The 22,410-nt window shown below is 39.2% G+C and overlaps 1 protein-coding gene across 12 annotated transcripts in view; it reads left to right on the top strand.

Annotated features, from left to right (window-relative positions):
• Window positions 1-22,410, top strand: part of carmil3 (capping protein regulator and myosin 1 linker 3) — a 90,783-nt gene that overhangs the window by 13,979 nt on the left and 54,394 nt on the right. For 11 of the 12 annotated variants that reach the window (XR_009791813.1, XR_009791812.1, XM_061797792.1 and 8 more), the window contains 8 exons: window positions 3,445-3,495; window positions 4,564-4,623; window positions 4,703-4,824; window positions 10,176-10,270; window positions 10,555-10,625; window positions 16,894-16,967; window positions 21,639-21,714; window positions 21,826-21,914. Coding sequence is in view for 10 of the 12 variants with exons in the window: in XM_061797788.1 (XP_061653772.1) it covers window positions 3,445-3,495; window positions 4,564-4,623; window positions 4,703-4,824; window positions 10,176-10,270; window positions 10,555-10,625; window positions 16,894-16,967; window positions 21,639-21,714; window positions 21,826-21,914 (638 nt within the window). In the remaining 2 variants the exon portion in view is untranslated. Of the gene's footprint in view, window positions 1-3,444; window positions 3,496-4,563; window positions 4,624-4,702; window positions 4,825-10,175; window positions 10,271-10,554; window positions 10,626-16,893; window positions 16,968-21,463; window positions 21,554-21,638; window positions 21,715-21,825; window positions 21,915-22,410 lie in introns of those variants that run through there. The other variant, XM_061797793.1, reaches the window with a different exon arrangement.

Here is a 22,410-nt window from a genome sequence, read left to right as displayed (position 1 = left end):
AAAAGGAAAATTCCTGCTAATATGTCTTGTTCTACATACAGCTGATCAAATCTACACCCATCTGAAGGCCTGAATTATTGATGCCTCTGTTAACATGATGAGACCTGCCAGATTGTCTGATGGAATGAGATGCCCTGTCTGTGTCTCGTTCTTGTTTCAAGGCATATGCTTCATGCTGGTTTCAAACCGGTGCTGTTATTGGACCAACAGTTTACTGCAAAGGCTTTGTGGAGCACTTGTAATAGACACTTTTTATCCCCTCCCTTCTGTGTCCTTCACTTCCATCCCTCTGTCGTTCTAATTTCTTATCTTTTTTTTTTCAACACTTTGCTTGAGCTCGTTTTGGATGTACGCGGATCGATGAGAGGTCAGCTTCTCGTGTCCTCGGTAGTGGAAGTGGAAGAGAATAAGAAGACTATATTACCAGGATGCAAATCTCTCTCTCCCTCCCTGTCTCACTCGCTTGTTTTGTACGGTTCGTTTTCTTTCTTCTCCTTACCACCCCTCAGCAGGGTGCCATTAACCATTCAGCCCAAGGAGGCCTTGAGGTATTGAAAGCGACAAAGCAGAAAAAGAATAGAAATACTGAAGCTAGAAAGGAGACTGGGGAGTTGAGAGAAAGGGAGACTGTAGAACGGTAAGGGCAGCAAGGGATGCAGACGGGACACTGTAGCACATTAGGAGATGGAGGGATTAGGGATTAGGGAAGAGGGTGGTGTCAGTGAGAAAATTTCCATGGAGATGAAGAGAGAAATCTGGGGAATGACAGAGGGCGCTAAGAGAGGGATTTATGGTATTATTATAGATATAAATGGATATCCAGAACATATAGAACAGACGAAGTGGTATTTGTCTGTGTAGAGATATCATGTGCATTCGTTGCATGCAAATTTTGCGTTGTGAATTACTACTTGGGCTCGGCTGCCGCCCGCGGGAGTATAAAGAAGCCTTTAAGCTTGCGGGGCATTCCAAGGCAACGTTGTTTGGTTGTTTTAAATCAGTAGTGTCAAACTCATTTCTGTTGCGGGCCACACTGAAGTTATGGTTTCCCTTAGCGGGCCATTAATACTGTGAAACCATAAAAGAGTATTATTGTCTCTTCATATTATTGCATATTTAAAAAAAAAAAAAAAAAAAGACGGATAACGAGTTTTGAAGTACAAAGTCATCCATCCATCCATTTTCTGAGCCGCTTCTCCTCACTAGGGTCGTGGGCGTGCTGGAGCCTATCCCAGCTGTCATCGGGCAGGAGGCGGGGTACACCCTGAACTGGTTGCCAGCAAATCGCAGGGCACATACAAACAAACAACCATTCGCACTCACATTCACACTTACGGGCAATTTAGAGTTTTCAATTAATGTGCATGTTTTTGGGATGTGGGAGGAAACCGGAGTGCCCGGAGAAAACCCACGCAGGCACGGGGAGAACATGCAAACTCCACACAGGCGGGAGCAGGGATTGAACCTGGGTCCTCAGAACTGTGAGGCTGACGCTCTAACCAGTCGGCCACCGTGCCGCCAAGTACAAAGTCAAGGGAAACTATTTGTTCAACTATTGTTCAATTCATTACAAAAAAAAAATGCTTTTAATCGCTCAACTTTATTAAAAGTGAGGAACATTTGCAATTTTGGAACAGATTTTAGTGAGAATTATGAAGTAGATGCACTGATTTGCTTTCGCAGGCCACATAAAATGATGTGGTGGGCCGGCTCTTGCCTCCGGGCCACGAGTTTGACACCCGTGATATAAATACACAACATGTAATTCTCAGTTTTATTTTTAGTTTGACAGTAAACTTCAACTGGGAGTGGCGTTAAACAAACAGCTTGAAAACTCTTTATTTTAATTTTTTTTAATGAATTGTGCACGATGGGCCCATATTTTCCCGTTGTCAGTATTTTACGCGCCTGGCTTCCGAGCTTTCAAGGTGTGCAGATTCTCTGGTAATGACTTGTGACACATCCACCGTGCGTACCCGGCTAGTTTGCGCGTAACACAATGAGGCGTGTGACTCATTGAAGTCGTCGGCTTGCTAGCAGAATTCCTGGGTTGTAGAGTTTTTCTGAGACACATGAATGCCATACAAAATCATTTTGTCATATACTTTAATTATGAAATGAACTCCTGTCGCGGATGCAAGTTCATCGTCGCCAGTGTCATGTAAAGGCTACTATGAAGGAGCATGTGTAGGCCTGTCACAATAAAAAGTTTTTTAAGATGATATATTTTACCAAAAACTATCATGATAAACTATGCTTTTTTTTATTGCCTCTAAAATGATGACAAATAAGGTCTGCCCTTATTTTTTTAGTATTTATCTCATTTTATTTTTTTGCTTTTAAATCAGTATGGAATTAATATTGCATTCATCCATTTTCCGGACCGCTTATCCTCATTGTTGTTGTTATTATAATTTCATTTCTTATTTCCCTATTAAATTGGTTTTCTTTACTCTTACTTGGCCCATAAAAAGTGATATCGGTGTATCCCTCGTTGTTAAATTTAAATGACATCAGTAACCAGACCATTGGCCCTTTTTGGTGTGCAGAACATATTTTTCTGAAAAAGGAGAGCACACGAGTGTTTTCTCCCAGTCCAAGAGTGTTCGAAGTTACTCAAAAGACAGTTAACACTATAATTGAGATGTCTGAATTGGCTTTTGTGGTCCACAAACTGTACAGATACAGTTCAACAATATTTGTCTTCCAAAAAATCGTGTTTCGCCCCACCCCAGAAGTGTTGTTTGCTTTCTTTTCTAGTATTGAATTCTCATTAATAATGCTACACATATGCAATGAAGCAGTGAGGCCAATTCCTTATTGACTGAAAACATTTAGGTGTGACATCAAAATATGACTATGAGACACAAAATCAACTCTTTAAAATCTTTCACTTATTTAAGGGATTATTCCTTTAGGTCTCCTCCTTAATTTTGAATAAATCCATCAGCAGGACCTCTGGATGTTTCCTCTAAAAAGGTTGATTAAATTCAGAGATCATTATTTTGGAATTTGGAATTAACCAAATTTTCTTTCTTTACACAAATAATAAACTCATAACAAAATATGACGTAAATACATAATAAAAAAATTGGATTACACATGGACAACAGACACAAAAATAATACCATGTTGACTGAAGACAATTTTTTTCTTTACACAAATAAACTCATAACAAAATATGACTTAAATACATAATTAAAAAATTGGATTACACATGGACAACAGAGAAAAAAATGATACCATGTTGACTGACGACAAACATGCACAATTTAGACTATCGCTTCATATGACAAACCAGATGAGTAGAAAAAATATGAGCTTTTGCGGCTATTTTTCAAATGTAACTAAAATTGTAACTCCGTCTTGCTCTGAATATTCATGTGATTTGCATTTTACATTTTGTGCTTTGTGACAGAGTAAATGAATGTGTTCTCCCCTCAGGTCCTGGCAACATGGAGACTGCATCTCTTTTCTGTCAAAGTGCCTACAAAGGTAAATGTCCCCCCTCTCTCACTTGAATTTTATGGCTTTCACTCTCGAACCTTGATCTCTTGATATTTTACAGGCACACAGAGCAGTGAGGTACTCTAATGGTTTCAGTTTGAAGCAGAGATGATAACAATTTCAATGACTCTTAAGACCTCAGCTGGCACCTGATTTAAAGCATTTGTGCCAGGTTTTTTGGCAATGCCCAAGTTGCTTTTATCGTTTAATGTGGGTGCAAATGAAGCAAAAATATATGAACCTTCAATCAATAGCTGGTTGGCCTTCGTTATGTTTTCTATACTTTGTTTAAAAATTTGTCAGTCTGTTCCTAGTCTTAGTATTTTAAGCTTACCATGACCTATGATATGAAATATACATTGATCTCCTTTGTATCCATCAGCGTGTGCAGCATGAATATAATTTTCTCAAATTATTTTCTTCACGTTTTCTATTCAAATATTGTAAAATGAATTATCTGGTTAAGAATATGGATTGAACTATACTATCATAAGGATATAGTTTATTGTCTCTACTTTTTTATCTACTGTTTTTTTTTTTTTTTTTTTTTTTTTTAGACGTAAATGGCATACTTTAGCATCTATACACTTATAAATCCTGAGGGAACACAGATGCAAATTAGCTACATAGCTAACTCTGGCGCAACACTTATGTTGTGCATGGGTCCTGTTAAATAAACTAAAACAATAAAACTGAAAAATGTCTACTGGTATTCCTCTACTTAGACATTTTGACAGGAAGGCAATGTGAAAGCGTCACTCGTAATCAAAGTCTATGGTTACGCGTCTTGTAGTTTATAGTCATAAACATCTCACACAATCAACATACAATGGATATGAACTAAGGGAAACTCAAAAATTACCAAACTAATTGAAAAACACACTTAGCAATTTTAATTGCTTGGGAACAATCACTGTAAAGCCTTTCATAAATGTGTCTTACAACTACATAAATTTCACTTAACAGGCCATAAGTGTTATGGGTATAGCAGCTGTGAAAATAAGGAACAATCAAAGTTCTAAAGAAACAACATGAAAATTATGTTTTCTGTTTAAGGTGGAAGTCACGTTCAACTTCTTGGAAATACGTGCAATGAACACTTATCAAGAGCATCAGGTAACATTGCTGTAAGATCTTTCCCATTCGTCCTTGGCGTGAATAAATATGAAGACAAACACTTGTGTACATCTTGTAGGTTATAATCGATACAGACAAGATCACTTATTCACTGAGACTGGAGACCCAGGACCAGTTGGATCACATGGTCAATCACATCAACTACGCCCTCTCCCGAGTCTTCAACAACTCCATTTATGCGTAAGCATCTAAGACTTCCTTTTGCCTCAAGGAAAGAAGTCGTGTATGATGAAAAGCAAAGACAAGTTGGCCGACAGTAACTCGCTCGTTAGAGCTTTGGGATGCTGGCAGCTTCACTTTTGGCCGGCTTTCCACTTCAGCAGCCAAGTTGAATCCTTGTATCTCTGTAGTTTGCATCCAACCCATTTTTTGTGTCATGCTACACTGTAACACCCAGAAATCATTGGAACTAATTTAGCCAGCTGACACTGAAGAGCTTAGACCTCAAGACAATGCCTTGCCTCATTTTTAGTAACTACAGTAGAAGACTATGCTTTACCTCAACATTCTAAGTGGGGCAGCCGTAAAACAGTGGCTAAGAATATGACTATTACTCTAACTAAGGGCCTCAAGATCAATTTCCCTGGGCAGCATTGTCACTAATGAGTATAGTTGAAACGGTATGAAGATTTCACATCACGATTACCATGATCAACATTATCACAGTTATCAGAAAATATTCTCATGATATTGCAAAATGAAATGTTAACCAACCACATGTGCACACGTATTGCAACATGTTTTAGTTTAATGACAAAATACTATTGTGTGTGGAGGAGGGGGTTAAGGGCATTTGCGTAAAATGGCCTCCAATAATATTCAGTGAGTGTTAGAGAATGGAGAAAACAGAGGGAGGGAGCCACTGCCTTGTAACTGATTGGGGTCGCTGTATTGAGGTACATAATGCATCAAGATGACACACGGTCAATGAGTGCATGATGATAGTAAAGGTAGCATAAGTATTAAGGTCACTGATGTGTCAGAGTCACAGGTAGAACACAAGAATTTGATGTTTATGAACCCAATTCTTACCCCTTTCTGCTTACTACAAGACATTGCATTTGAAATAGAGGCAATAATCCCTTACTTTTATAATCACATGAGGAAAGTAGTCCGTGCTTCAGTACAGTACAGTTTTTGTTTTTTTTAACTCCTGCAAATCTATAACAAATAAAAACAAATGAATTCACATGTACATGCATACAGTATGTCTTCACAGACTTTGCTCAATACTTGTTGATGTACCTTTGGCATTAATTACAGTCTTTAATATGATGATTTGATCATCATATTGATGATTTATTTGATGCCACAAGCTATCTTTACCTATCTTTGGGCGGTTTCACCCATTCCTCCCCAGAGATTTTCAATCAGATTCTAGTCTGGCTGGGCAACACAAATACATTTGCAGAGTTGTCCTGAAGCCACTCCTTTGATATCTTGGCTGCATTTTCACCCAGTATGTCTCTGTACAGTGGTACCTTCATCTTTCCCTCAAGCCTGACTTGTCTCCCAGTTTCTGCCGCTGAAAAACGTTCCCACAGCTGATTATGTTGCCATTACCATGCTTCACTGTAGGTCGAATTGGCCAGGTAATACCGTAATTTCTCGTGTATAATGTGCATTCCCCCCCCCCCCCCCAAAAAAAAAAACAATGTCATAAGTCAATAGTGCGCATTATACATAGGTATAGGGGGAAATGGAAAAAACGTTCACATCTTATAAATGTATGCCGCCATCTTGTGGTTATGAAAAAGCTGTACACTTTCATTCCAAAATGCCACCGCCACCTAGTGGTTACAAAAAAGGTGTAGCCTACATTTTCATTCCAATATGACGGGGTACGTATGACTGCATTTATGTACAGTTATGCTCATAAGCTTACATACCCTGGCGGAATTTTAAAAAATTATTATTTTTTTTCTTTCTTTTAATATGACTGATGAATGAACAACAACCATCATTAATTTCTTTATGGTAATGTTTTGTTTAATGATTATGCTTTTCTGAAATGCTTGACCTTTTAATTTGAATCCCATTAAAATAAAATTCAATGTGTTTCGCCTGGCCCTTCATCTTTTCTTTTAAGAATTGTACCCGTTTTACAAATTCTGCCTGGGTAATTAAACATCTGAGTACAACTGTGTGTTTTCTCATTTACTAAATAAAAGTAGGGCTGTGAATTTCAAAATAAGAACAAGTAAATAAAAAAAAAGGATTACGTGCTCAAATAAAGTACTTATCTTCATAATAATTCTTTAAAAAACTAACAAAATACAGATAATACTTAATGTTTTGAGCATATGGGTAGAAGCAAAATCATGCATTGTAAAAATGCACTATACATGGGTAGAAGGGTTTTCCAGAATTTTGAGGTAAACTTTGGGGGTACGTATTATACATGGGTGTGCATCATACACGAGAAATTACGGTAAGCATTGCCAGGTTTACTCAAAACGTGACGTATGGCATTCATATCAAATAGTTCAGTTTTTGTCTTAGCGGACCAGAGAATTTTGTCTCTCATGGTCTGCGTCCTTCAGGTGCCTTTGGGCAAAATCCAGGCAGGCTATGATTTACCTTTAACTAAGGAGTGCATGGCTTCTGTCTGGCCACTCTTCCATTGAGGCCAGATTGGTAGATTGCTGCAGAGAGTGTGGTCCTTCTGGAATGTTCCCTCCTTTTTCTGTACAGGAACACTGGAACTCTGACAGCGGAGCATTGTGTTCTTGGCCACCTCCCTGACAAAGGCCCCTCTTCCACATACACTCTGTGTAGATGGGCGGACAGCTCCAGGAAAAGTCCTGGTGGTTCCAAACTTTTTCCATTCATGGGTGATGGAGGCCACTGTGCTCACTGGGTGGGACAATCAAAGCAGAAGTGTCTCTGTACCCTTCTCCAGATCTTTGCCTCTGGATACTCCTGTCTCTACGGAGATATCCAGACAATTATTTGATTTAATGCTTGTTTTGTGCTCTGATGTGCACCTAACCTTATATAGACAGGTGAGCGCCTTTCACAAATCATGTCCAATCAACTGAATTTACCACAGGTGGACTCCAATGAAGCTGTAGAAGGATGATCAGTAGAAATGGGATATACCTGAGCTCAATTTTGAGCTTCATGGCAAAGGCTGTGAATAATTACTTGCGTGTAATTTGGCAATTATTAAAAAAATTGAATTAATTTGCAAAAATCTCAAAATTGTATTCACATTCTTATGGGTTGTTGTGTTGTAGAATATGGAGAAAAAAATAAAAAATGTGGAACATTTGGAAAAGTGGAGTGTTGTGAATACTTTCCAAATGCACTTTACATACAGTATCTCATATCCTTATTTAATGTTCTGTGTAGAAATGATTTTGCTTTTTAAATCACTAACCCCTAATTAATTTTATTTATTTATTAATTTTTTTTTAATTCTCACCACCCATTCCATGTCATGTGCACATCTGTGCAACACTCACCCACAAAGTGCTGCTTCCAGTTTGCTGATCTTTACTGTGAAATTGATGTTTTCTCTTGTGGTTATATCAGTGCTCGTTCATGCTTTTTGGTCTGCGTAGTATTTGCATTTGAGCTCAAGTGGTACGCCTCGCTCCAGAGATTTCTTTCAAGCGGTTTTCTTGTTTTGTGTGCACCAGGCCAGCATTCATACTGGAGCAAAATAAGCTCCACCAGCAGAGCAATTGAACTTTCCTTTCAACCAAACTAAACATGACACGTGTTAATACCACCATTATCTCGACCGCAGTTGTCAAGTACCCTTCAGAACTTTTGACAATAGACTCGTAGAAAAATTGCATGTACTACTAGCCATTATTTCATCTGTTTAAACAAAAGTAAATGCTCAAAAGTTTTGCGTTACATGACAGTTCTTCTTAAAGCATAATTTGCAGTTTATTTGTATATTTTAGCCACCCACATTTGGCCTGCCTTAGCCAATCAGACAGTTGAGCAGAAATATACCTTTTAACTCATCTCATCAAAACATTACATTGATATTTCAATTAGGGCTGTCACTATCGAATCTTTTTACATTCGATTTTCCTATTGATTATTGGTCGAATAATAATTGCCCATCCCCCACTTTGATTTATTTACTTACTCACTACTCACATGCATTGTATTGTCATTTATGAGGGATGGACTGCGATCCTTAAACTGCATATGTTGATACTGAGTGTATTGTATAAATTTGGTGTTTAGAATTTCAGACAGCAAAATGCTAAATGGTTAGCAATTGCAATTAGCATTAGCGTGCTAGGTCAAAAAACGCTACCTACCATTCAGGTCACTCATAAACTGTGTTATATGTACAATACACATCTAACAGTGTCTTTAAAATCACTTACAGACGCTCCTCTATTGTTTTTGGCAAAGTTTATAGTGGCCCAACACTGTGTCCGTCTGCAATAAATGTCCATGTGAAACATTGGTTCCGGCGGCGCAAACAGGTGCTGGCTGAGCGTTTTTCTTTTTTTTTCATTTGTTTTTTTTTTTTTTTGTCCCGGTGGAGCTTCGAGGCAGAGATTTTTTGTGGAATTAGAGTTACTTATTTATTTATTTCCCCAGCCCTAATTTCAATGTTGTTGGTACTTTTTATTATTAAACCATCTTACCACTTTCCTCTTCGGTGTGTTATAAATGTGTATGTAGCTGTGTAATTCTAACAGTATTTTTTTTCTTTAGATTTAAACATGGATCAAAAGTGCTCGTTCATAGATTTTGAAAACTATTACTATGCCAATTTTTGTCAGAAGGGTAGAGTACTGCAATGATGAGAAAAATCCTGAAAATGCTTGATGAAATATGTTGTGGTCGTCTATGGCTAGATTTTGCAAAAAGGCAATGTTTTTCTTTTTTAAAGCTTTATTTAATAAACAGAAGGTCCTCCATTCACGATGGAGTTACGTTGCTATGGCGATGACATGACCTGAATCAGTAATTGAATTTAATTTCAACCCAATATGATCTATCACTGACTTATGCAAATACAGTTTCGAGTATACGTAATGTAAATATTTGTATGAAAAATTATTCCAGGCCATAAGTATAAAATGATCAAATGAAAAACAGTATGGCAGTAATTGTGCTACGTGACAATGTATTCTTACGGCTCGTCATAGTCTGTCACTAACTTATGCTAACACAATAGTGAAGGCATAATTACAGTAACTACTTGTACTTCTAAGCCATAAATATAAAACAATAAAATAAAAATTTGAAAGTATGGCAGTAACTGAACATGCCCTCTGGTGCTGTATAATAGCGTTTTCTTTTTACACCACTGTGCAAATTATTTAATTGCGCATCCTTTGTAACCTCAAAATGTTGTGTTGCAGTCGTAGTCTGAGGACCCATGTACGCAGTATACAGATGTTCATGCAGTCTGTATGTTCTGATATTGCAAGTAAAATTTTTTCCCGTGTAACGCCCTATGCGAGCCTTTACTTTAGTGTTCAAAATCCATTCGGGTACTTTTTGATAAAGTGTATATTACAGTTGCAATTCTCTCTCTCATCTTTCAGTCCACCTATTTGTCGAGCAGAAGGAGACATGACTGATGGAATTCACAAATATTCACCAATTTCAGAGTCATCTTTAGACTCACAGAAAACTTGCGGTAAGTCTACTTTCTGCTCACTGATCTTATGCTCATACAGTACACGATGTACACTCATAGCGTCCATCCAATTATTGGCTTGGTGAATTATACAAAGTCATTTGTAAGTGATCAGATCTAACTTTTTTGGTATGTAAACCTGTTTAAACACACAAGCAAAAGTCAGTCACAGTCATGCACCTTAATGTTTACAACTGAAATCTCCATTTACTTTCATCTTTGCTATTTTTCTTTCCCCTCTTCATGCTAGGGATTAATTTGTTCTTATCTCCCTTATCATTTAGGAGGTTTTTCAGAGACATATGCAGCTCTTTGTGACTACAATGGAATTGGGTGCAAAGAGGAAGTGCAGTGGGTAAGGAAAATTTACAGGCTGCACAAATCTGCTCCTCTTCGTGTTTTCTTGTGTATTATTTAAAAACAAACTATATATATATATATATAGCCGTGAAAAACGTATTGGCCGCCTTCTCAAATTCTATTTTGCTCAGTTTCCCCACTTTAAATGTTTAAGATCATCAAACAAATGTACATAGACAAGTATAACCCAAGTAAACTTAAAATGCTGTTTTTAAACGATGATTTCATTTATTAAAGAAAAAAAAAAACAATCCAAAGTTTCCTGGCCCTGTGTGAAAAAGTATTGGCCCCTATACCTTTTGTCCTGTTCGGCTGTTAGGTCAAGCAGAATGGAAGATCTGTATCCCTTTTATGCCAGAACAGTTTTACCGTGTCACAGTGGAGTTTTTAAGCTTCCGCTCTGGTTTCTTAGTATTAGAATTGAAGTTTATTGAGAATCAGAGTCGATCAGTCGAACAGAACAAAGTTTCTCGAGGGGAGAGAGAAACAAAGACAAAGCACTAATTGTAAACGGGATGAGAGAAGTAAGTCATTACATTATCTACAACAATGAAACATTAAATATGAGTGTTGCATGGGGCTGTAGTGCTACACCCTGTGAGGGAAAGACAGGACAAGATAGAACAGGAGAAGAAGCATGCAGGACAAGGGTCGTGAACCCGACTGTACAACTGAAGTGTGGTGGGATTAACTATGTGAATTATAAAGGTCTACAGGACGAGAGTATAAGTGAGGGGATACACAAGCAATTTGCATATTCATGAGTTATTCGTCCCAATAAGTGATTGGCCCCACACCCAGTGAAAGAGTCCCAGGGGTGTGTGCCTGCGGACACATGCAAGTGAATTGACACAGTTTTACATACACGAAGACTGGCCCCCTATACCTAATAACTGCTTTGGCCATTCTCAGGAGCAACAACTGAAATGAAGCATTTTCTACAATTGGCAATGAGTCTCTCACATCTCTGGAGATATTTTGGCTGATTCTTCCTTGCAGAATTGTTTGAATTCAGCAAAAATTGAGTGTTTTCAAGAAATTTTAAGTCATTCAGAAGTTAACTTGCTGGTGTGTTTTGGACCGTCGTCCTGCTGCAAAACCCAAGTGCGCTCCAACTTGAGGTCACAACCTGATGGCTGAACATTCTCCTTCAGGATTTTCTGTTAAAAAGCAGAATTGATGTTTCGAACAATCACAGCAAGTTGTCCATGTCCTGAAGTAGAAAAGCAGCCCTAGACCATCACACTACCACCAACTTCTTTGATTGTTGCTATGATGTTCATTTTCTGAAATGCTGTGCTACATTATCCAAGATGTAAAGAGACGCACACCTTCCAAAAAGCTCAACTTTCATCTCCCTATAATATTGTTCCAAAAGTCTTGGGAATCAGTCAGATGCCCCCCTCCCCAAAGTAAGACAAGCTTTTACAGCGGCTGAGATAAGTATTTAACATGTCACCATTTTATTCATTAAATATATTTCCAAAGGTGGTATTGACATGAAAATTTCACCAGATGTTGGGAACAAGTCAAGTAATCCACACATACAAAGAAAGTAGAACAAATAAGGTCAGAAATTAAGTTTTGTGTAATAATGTGAAATGACACAGGGAAAAAGTATTGAACACACCAACTGGTATTTATTTAATACTTTGTACAAAAGCCTTTGTTTGCAATGACAGCTTCAAGATGCCTCCTATATGGAGAAACTAGTCGCATGGCAATGAGACCTTTTCGTAGGCCATAAATTACGACTGAACCATCTTGTATTCATTTGCACTGACAAGGGGCTGGATTGTTGTTTGATTATTGATAGATTTTAGGTGTTGTCTTGGCTTTCCGTGCCTTTTTGCACTTCCCTTTCTTTGTGTTCAATATTTTATCCCATTTTTACACACAACTTAATTTCTGATCTTATTTGTTCTACTTTCTTTGTATATGGATTACTTGAGTTGTTCCAAACATCTGGCAAAATTTTCAGGTCAATAGCACCTCTGGAAGTATATTTAGTGAGAAAAATAGTGACGTGTTAAATATTTATTTCAGCTGCTGTATGTTCTTTTTTGTCAGCAGTGGTTTTCACCTTGGAACGCTGCCAATGATGCCATTTTTGCCCAGTTTCTTTCTTGTTGTTTTGTCATGAACACTGACCTTAACTGAGGCAAGCAAGGCCTGTAGTTCTTTAGAAGTTCTCCAGAGTTCCTTTGTGGCCTCCTGGATAAGTCATTGCTGTTCTCTTGGGGTAATCGTTGTAGGCTTTAGAAATGGCTTTTGTAACCCTTTCCAGACTGTCCATTACTTTATTTCTCGAATAAAATATTATGGTTTGTGAGACTGCATTTATCCTTGTATGAAGCATGAAGGAAGAACAACTACTGGCTAAGCTTAACGGAACACTTCACCTGCTATTCAATATGTACTCACATTTATTATTTTTGGAAGTCGTAGTAATACTTTACACCAAATGGTAGAATTAAACTTATTTATATTATCTGTGGTGAATTTAATGGAAGCCTTTATAAAGCTAAAGCCACAGTGGAATGCAGTAATAGACAATAAATGCTCATTTTGTTGGATGTTTATTGTGCAATACAAGCATGTTCAAATAATAATATTTCTTAATTTTTTCTCAGATACACACAGTAGCTGATCTAAAATATGTTACCTCACAGATAATATAATAGCACAATGTTGTATTAAATCATACAACGTTTTCCAGGTGGAAAAATACAATACTATTGTTTTTTGGCATGCACAACTAACAACCAAGAGGTTAGTGATCTCTTTTCAAAGCTGATGGTCAACACGTTAATGCTAATAGCTGTAACCTGACCTAAACTTGACTTATCAGAATCTTTATTTTGCCAAGTATGTCAAAAACACACGAGGAATTTCTCTCCGGGAGTTGGAACCGGCACGGTGGCCGACTGGTTAGAGCGTCAGCCTCACAGTTCTGAGGACCCGGGTTCAATCCCTGGCCCCGCCTGTGTGGAGTTTGCATGTTCTCCCCGTGCCTGCGTGGGTTTTCTCCGGGCACTCCGGTTTCCTCACACATCCCAAAAACATGCACGTTAATTGAACACTCTGAATTGTCCGTAGGTGTGAATGTGAGTGCGAATGGTTGTTTGTTTGTATGTGCCCTGCGATTGGCTGGCAACCAGTTCAGGGTGTACCCCGCCTCCTGCCCGATGACAGCTGGGATAGGCTCCAGGATGCCCGCGACCCTAGTGAGGAGAAGCGGCTCAGAAAATGGATGGATGGATGGATGGAGTTGGAACCGGTTCAGTACGACAACAGAGAGTCAATTGACAGAGAATACTTTTGAGACATAAAGACATTGAGAAAAACAGTCACTGAGCAATAAAAGGTTGCTAGTAATCTGGTAATGCCGGTACAAGAAGGTGCAGAGTCCTCTAGCATTTAGAACAGTTTGAATGACTAATAGAGCAGTAGTCCGGTGCAGTGACCATTGTGCAAAGGGCGCCGGGACTTCAAGAAATGTATGCAGTTTAAAGTGACGAGTAGTGCAATGGCGGCACGGTGGCCGACTGGTTAGAGCGTCAGCCTCACAGTTCTGAGGACCCGGGTTCAATCCCCGGCCCCACCTGTGTGGAGTTTGCATGTTCTCCCCGTGCCTGCGTGGGTTTTCTCCGGGTACTCCGGTTTCCTCCCACATCCCAAAAACATGCATGAATTGGAGACTCTAAATTGCCCGTAGGCATGACTGTGAGTGCGAATGATTGTTTGTTCCTATGTGCCCTGCGATTGGCTGGCAACCAGTTCAGGGTGTACCCCGCCTCCTGCCCGATGACAGCTGGGATAGGCTCCAGCACGCCCGCGACCCTAGTGAGGAGAAGCGGCTCAGAAAATGGATGGATGGAGTAGTGCAATGATCTGGGACAATGTCGATGGTGCAAATGTTGAAAGATACTACTTAGTTGATTTTGCAAATGGTGCAGATGCTACTCAGGCATATGAGTGGCCAGTATTGGTCAACAACAGATATGCAAATGGTGCAGCGAAGCAAGACTACTACAGTGAGTGCACGAGTAATGTATAATTGGCCAGATAGAAATGTGACAACAACTCAAGATAAAAACATTTGTAGCATGTTGCAATGGAATTGTAAGTTAACTGTTTAAGAAGTTAATGGCAAGAGGGAAGAAGCTGTTGCAATGTCTGCTAGTTCTAGTTTGCATCGATCGGTAGCGCCTACCTAAGGGGAGGAGCTGGAATAGCTGGTGACCAGGATGTGGAGGGTCCAAGAGGATTTTGCATGCTCTTGTCTTAGTTCTGGCAGCGTGCAAGTTCTCAAGTTTTGATTGTCCGTAGCAGTCGGAGTTTGTCCCTTTTTTTTATAGCAGCACCAAACCAGACTGTGATGGAAGAACACAGGACTGATTCGATGACCGCTGTGTAGAACTGCCTCAGCAGCTCCTGTGGCAGGCCGTGCTTCCTCAGAAGCTGCAGGAAGTATATCCTCTGCTGGGCCTTTTTGAGGATGGAGTTGATATTGACCTTCCACTTCAGGTCCTGAAAAAAAACAACAACACAGTCTGCACCTCGTCCATCCACATCTGTGGTATATTTTTATTTGGGAGTCATGCACCTCATACGACAATGCAATTCCAAACATGTCAAATAAAAACGGTAATAATTACAAAAACAGGAGAAGAGTTTTGGTGCAGACTAAAAATGCAGTGAGTAGTCATCCAATCAAAAATGTAGTTCAGTTTGAAGAAAATGTTCCTTTGCCATCTCAAATGTATTACTTTCTTAGAAGGGTCTTCTTTTGCTGTTGAAAAATGACCAGGACCTTACTACAAGAGTTCCTAGGAGAGTCTTTTGCCTTTATTAAGTGTTATTTAATCTGGGCAGTTAGTCTTAGTGCCTCTTGATTGTAACAGTATCACACATTGTTAGCATAATTTTGCTTTAAGTATTTTGATTGTTTTGTGTGTTGCTTGGGCTGGCAGACAGTACTCCTATGTGTATTGAAATACACTGGTATTCAAGGATTTTTTTTTTTTTTTTTTGTGCCCTCGTGCTAAGTGGTTTGGTCATGTGTAAAACTTTGACGTTAGCATTTCTAGCCCACTAGTTTGAGATTGTTAGGATTTGTATTGCCCTTTTCTTCATACTTGGATAATGGTAGCTCGCCAAGATAAACCATGCCCTGTTTTCCTTTCTTCTTTCACTCTATTGTGAATGAGTGTGTAAAAGAGAAGAGTTCCTTTGGTGTGAACGTTCTAAATCCCTGATAAAGTTCCCAATCCTGTACAGGTGATACTCAGTTACAGTGTTCCCTTTGCTATGACACAGACACGACACAATTTTGTCTGTGCACACATTGGGCCTCATTCCTAAAAACGGGTGATAAATTGTTTGCGCACACTGTTGGTGGGTGTGTTGCGAGTGATCGTCTAAGATTGTGATCTTGAACTAAAATCCCAAATAGCAGGCGCTAAATTGCGTATTCACTCACTGTAACAGATTGTGCATGCTGTTGGCAACAGATGTAAATTTGGTGGAGATTGATTGATTGTTTTGCGCTTTCGGTAGCTCTGATGGTTTTCACCGTGGAACATTTGGGAGAGCACCACAAGCACAAAATTAATTATAAAATGTTGGACTTGTGTTAGAAAAACAAACATATCACTGACTTACAGAAAATCCATCGATGGCTCCAATAATTTTGGGGAAGCCAGCAGATTGTGTTAGATTTTACTCGTCGCGAGTGCGTGGCAATTGGATATGGGTATGTACCCATTCCGCATAACATTGTGTTCTAATTTTGGGACAGCACACCAGGAAAACTGCATTGGGAGAGGTCTTTGTAGTGCATTCAATTAAATATAGATCGAACATGATTTGCAAATCATTGTATTATGTTTTTATTTATATTTTACACAACGTCCCAACGTCATTGGAATTGGGCTTGTAAATGAAGTCCATAGTCTCTATCATTAACCTATGCTGACACAGTAATAGTCAGAATTACAGTAAATACTATGAAAAACACTTTTAGGCCTTAAATATAAACTAACAATGAAAAACAATAACCAAAAAAAAGAGCAATTTACCTTTACTGTGGTCAACTTGCTCACTGGAAGTGGCGCATGCTAGTTAATTGCTTGCCGTTCATAAACATGAAACACAACCTTATTGACTATAGTGCTGTTAAAATTGTTGCATTGTAATGCCATTTACACTCATCTGCTTTATTCCCATCTGACTTATTCTCTCATGTATTTCCTCTTCAGGATGTTGACACCATCTACCACTCTCAGGATAACCGGGAGTTAAACTTGCTGGATTTCAGTCATCTTGACAGCAGGTGACACAGTTTGTATCTCTGTGTGTACTGTTCGTTCGCAATTAGTAGTGAGACTTTGAATACATTGTCATGATCGACTATGGGGAAAGGTAAGGATGAAGCAATTTGTTAATTTTCAAGGGCTGTAGTAGTTTTCTGGCAGAGTTTTCTATATTTTAGATGGCCAAAATACTATGGTATTTTCTTCTTCTGCTTTTTGCATCCCGCGCCTTCCGGTCTTCGTCTCTTTCCGGTGCTGTGACGTCACACAAGCCGAACATCCTGTTCATTCGGCATTGTGTGTTATTGTTCTGTGCAGTTGTTCCCGTCCTTGTATATTTGTTGTCGTATGATTTAACGATGTCACAATGGTTTATTGTGTGGCATTTGGTTGTACAAATGGTTCAGGCAGCGACATTTTTTTTTTTTTTCATTTTTTTGGCTTTCCAAGTGAAAAAGGAATACATGACCAGTGGATAGGGAAAGTCAATCGACAGGGGAAGAAACGTGGTCAGCTAACAAGCATGCCAAACTGAGCTGATCACTTCGAACCGGCATGTTTTTGAGAAAGACTTAGCAGAAAGCATTGGATACAGAGGTAGAGGCTGAAACCAGCTGCGGTGCCAACTATTTTTCCTCCGGCCATCGGGACCTCAACCACCAGCAACAGAACAAAATCTTGCAGCCGCCACGTGTAGCAGCGAAGCGGCGCAGACAAGAGGTGAGTATTTCCTTGTATATACCTACGACTCTATTATGGTTACAATGCACTGGGGAGTAGGAAAAAGATCCACGCAGTAGATTTCAGTACTGATGTCTGTAAATTTGCCTATATGACAAGCCAACAGACACAAGGCAAAGACTTTCTGTGCGCCGTGTTATAACGCAACTTGAGCGAGAGGCACACAATATATAGGTATTACTGCATACTATGTAAAAGCTTGTGCCGTGTCACTGAAACATATATGAATATATAATACGTATAGTCGTGCTCAAAAATATTGGCACCCCTGGGGTTCCATTATTTCAAGCCATGACTGGCTTGAAATACATGCTTTTGACATACCGTCACATCTCTTTGCTGCTATTTGGCTGCTCGTCGTCGTCACTGTCTGATCGGCTCAAACATGTACGCTTTGACGATGCCAAGTTCAGTTTGGTGCTCCTGTACGTCGAAATCGTCCTCCTCCACATATTCCAACACGTTGCTTGCCATTGTGTATACTGTGTAGCGGGCTGTGTTTGTCAATTGCACCGTCACTTTTGGTAGTCCTTGCGGTGGATAAAGTAACCACACCCCGGTGTCTTGAGCTTCGGGTGTGTTCGGGGAGGACTCCATATGTGTCATAAAAACCAAATTTTTAGCCAAACTATGATTGAAAACTTGCTGGAAGTTACGTGCATGTAATGCATAACATAAACTGCAAATATTAATTTTAACTGACCCCATAACATCTTTGTCATCGGACCTTTAAATGTACATGCTACATAAAGCTAATCAATTACCTACAACTTCCTGGTTAATTTGGAAGAAATATAAGCACATTGAGAGACTATAAGCACAGTCTAGAGATACAGACTAAATTTGGTGAACTAACACGTTTCACTTTCCACTCAGTATATTGGGTTGAAAGGGGTTTGAAATGTTCTGAATTCTTGTTTCCATGTCGTCATTCCATTGAACAAAATTATGCTGCATAATAGAGTGGAGAGGGCGCATAATTGTTGTCTTTAGCTGATGGCTTCGCTGAGATGGCTTTAGCTGATGTCCTGTTGTTCTATTCAGGCAACAAACTATTTGAGACTGACTCAACAGTGCCACTGCTGATTGCAGCCCAGTAGTGCACGCCATTTTAGCATTTTCGACAATTAGTCAACAATAAATTCAAGCAAACACCTTGGCAAGATTTTGTTTTAATGTTGTATGTTTAATTTGCCAGTATAATGTCTCAGCACTGATAAGGACAGGCAGGATAGAAAATTGATGAGTGGATAATGTCTCGGTATTTGGCTATATACAGTATAATTACCAGTTACGAATCACCAGTAAGCGATAGGTTAGTCATGTGTTTGTGTGCCTTTGTTGAGGACACTTCAAATAATTGTTTGGAAAATGTGCTTGAAAGTGTATCAGTAAAATAAATGGCCACTTACACCATACACAATTTCATCCAAACAAATGAAAATGATCTTAATCATTATTTTAACAGACTTTTCAAATGCTTTGGTGGTGTAGACATTAATAAGCAAACTTTGGCCTGATACCATCTTTACTTGGATCTTTATTCAATTCGCAAGTGTTTTTTCAGTGCATGAATCCCCATTAGCTGTCAGTTCTTATTTTACTTGGTCTTCCATTGAGTGGTTGTCTCAGAGGAACATCCCGGGGTCTAATGTTGAGTGCATTCGTCTGTCACGTCTCTCTCAGGCGGCTCAATTCCAGCTCTCCTCTTTTATTGTCTCGTTCCAACTAGTCGGTAGAGAGGGGGATGATGGGGAAACGAATGATATTCTTGTCATTGTCTGAACACAGGGCATCCATTGTGCGTATTATACATAAGTATAGTAAAATTTCGAAAGCTCCTTCACAATAAATTGAGTAGTAATGTGATTTAGAAAAGCTAGCAGTTTTAAATCTTTTGGTGTATACGTTTACATCATTTAGGTTCACATTTACAATGTTATAATTCATCTACTGTCGTATTGTGTGTAAATATTGAAGCGGTGATGCTAGGTATTTTCGACCTCCACATGGCCATTGGCATGTTAGCTGGGGGGGACTAACTGACATAAAACAGCATTTTAACAACTACGCAACTGCTCTAGGCACGCTGAGAAATATTCTGATAGCGCCATTGTGGCGGCAGGCTGTCAGAAGATGTCCCAGCATGCCTAGCGCCATCGTGTAGTTATTAAAATGCTATTTTAAGTCATAAAAAGTTGTAATAATGTGAATGGTAATCGATCTTATAATGTGGTTATTCCCCCTCTGCACCTTTATTTGTGTCGTAACTATTTTTTTTTTAAATTATTATCTTGCACCAGGAGTGAGCACGTTAACCGGGCACATGACCTCTTTAGCTTTTATTATGTTGTGCAAATTAGCAGTCGTGTCAATAGTCACGTGGCAGGTGGAAAATACCTCTGCAAAGCTGCAGTGTTTAAACTAAACACTTGGGTCCACTATATATATATATATATATATATATATATAGGGGATCACCACTAACATAAATTGCATATAAATATATCAATGAATAGAAAGTAATGGGTGCGCATTTTACATTAGTGATGGGCACGGCAGTTCTTTTGTGTGTCCTGAATCCATCGAAACAGTTCATTAAAAAGATTCGTTCACCGAATCGTTCAGTTCTTTCTTCTCCTCAGCTCTCTTCATTCTTTGTCTTTGAAACACCCCCGCCCCCTTCTTCCAACACACACACACACACACACACGAACTAACCTGTTGAAGTTAATATACTCAAGTCCCAACTAAGCACCAAGCTGTGGCCAATTCTGTAGACTGACTGACCTGCTGCAATGCATATCCTTTTGCACGAAGCCAGAGCAAGATGGACCAACAGACTTCATGAGTAAGACATCATGGGTCAATTACACATTCTGCTGTCGAAACAAAAATCTAAAGTCTGTGTTAATGATAAATCTTGACACCACACATCATGTTTCTCATGCAGGCTCAGCTGTTGCTGTCAGAGCTGACGCACACCCTGTAGCTTGGCTGTGGCAGTCACCGGCAACAGGACCCCCACTGGCTAAATCACACATTCACTCGCCTTGTCTTTGATTCTTGTTATATTTCCTTGTCTTCCCTTGGGATTATCCTCATTCTCTTTCCCATCACTGTGTCATTGCTTGTTTGCACAGTGATGCACAGCAGGTGGCGCAACACCGTGGGTTTGGTTGGACACCACGGTGCATAATAAAACTCCTTAATGTAGGCCCTCATTTAAATCTACATAGACAACACAAGCACTTTGAGAGAAACCCCCACCCAATTTGGTTACTTTGTTGTATTAATGTTTGCAGGATTGTGCAAAAAATATATTATGCATTTCTCAGATCAATCACGGTTGCTGATTATTGTTCTCTGTTTGAGTAATATCACTTCAAGCCTTTTGTAACATTCCATACTACAAAATAGGTAAAGTGCGTATGATTATTGCTGATAGGATCCGACCGATATTGGTATCGGCCAAAAGTGAGCTAGTTGGATCGGGACATCCCTAGTTTTGTAGACTTTGACCTTGAGCTCCCGCTCCCACTCAGTCACTCACAAATACGCACTTTTAGACACTGACATGTGACAAACACACTTCGGCAGCTGTGGTTGTAAAGCAGAAGGTACCACGTTTCATTTCAGGTCAGCAGCTAAGGCACAGTTTGGCTTAACTAACGTATCCACTGACCTAGCCATCAATCTCAACATATCACTCTCTCTTTCTCATTTTCCCTCCTTGCTTCTCCTCCTTAGTGTGTTAGTGGAATCAGCCATCTTTCAGACAGCGGCCCGGCCCACAGTGCCCTCCATTTCTAGATGATAAACTGCATAGGCAGCCGCAAAGAAGCGTAGCTGCGATAATGTGACTGTATGAATCTGTTACTGATCTTTTCAGAAAATTGATTTATCCTATTTATGGATCTGATTTGTGTGTTGTGTGTTGTGTGTTTCAGGGACCTGGCTGTGATTGTGGCATCCATTGCGTACAACACTTGGTTCACCAAGCTGTACTGCAAAGACATGCGTATTGTAATTATTGCTTAAATATTTGTCATTCCCTCTTTCCTTGTCTATCATATTATCAGTTAGAAATTTTTTAATAACGGTAATTGTTAAATTGTATACCGTTTTGCTCTCCAGGGGTCAGAAGTGGTGGACCAGGTCCTTCACACAGTCAGCAAGTCCAACAGCCTGGAAGAACTCACTCTGGAAAATGCTGGGCTAAAATCGTAGGTTTCTTCCTGACACTACGGTGGCTGGGAAGTGCAAAACAATATAACACTTTTACATTTCAGAAAAGAAATGAACACAACCTGAAACAAATTTACATTTCAGAAAACAAATTAACAAAAGTTGAAACAAATGTACATTTCAGAAAACGAAGAATACACGAAACAAATTTACATTTTAGAAAACAAATTAACAGCAGTTGAAACAAATGTATATTTCAGAAAACAAAATTAACAAAAAACGAAATACTTTGACATTTCAGAAAACATATGAACAAAACACGAAACAAATTTACATTTCAGAAAACAAATTATCAAAAACCGAAACACTTTTACATTTCAGAACACAAATTAACAAAAACGAAACAAATTAACAAAAGCCGAAACAAATTACAAGTGAAAGGTGAAAGGGAACGTACCATATCACAGAGTGATGCGTTATTAGGATTCCCATGCACTGTCCTGGCAGGACACACCCTGCTCCAATATTACTGGC

The sequence above is a fragment of the Phyllopteryx taeniolatus genome, chromosome 14 (genome assembly GCF_024500385.1).
Source record: "Phyllopteryx taeniolatus isolate TA_2022b chromosome 14, UOR_Ptae_1.2, whole genome shotgun sequence".
Taxonomy (NCBI): Eukaryota; Metazoa; Chordata; class Actinopteri; order Syngnathiformes; family Syngnathidae; genus Phyllopteryx; species Phyllopteryx taeniolatus.
This window is presented reverse-complemented; position numbering and strand designations above follow the sequence as displayed.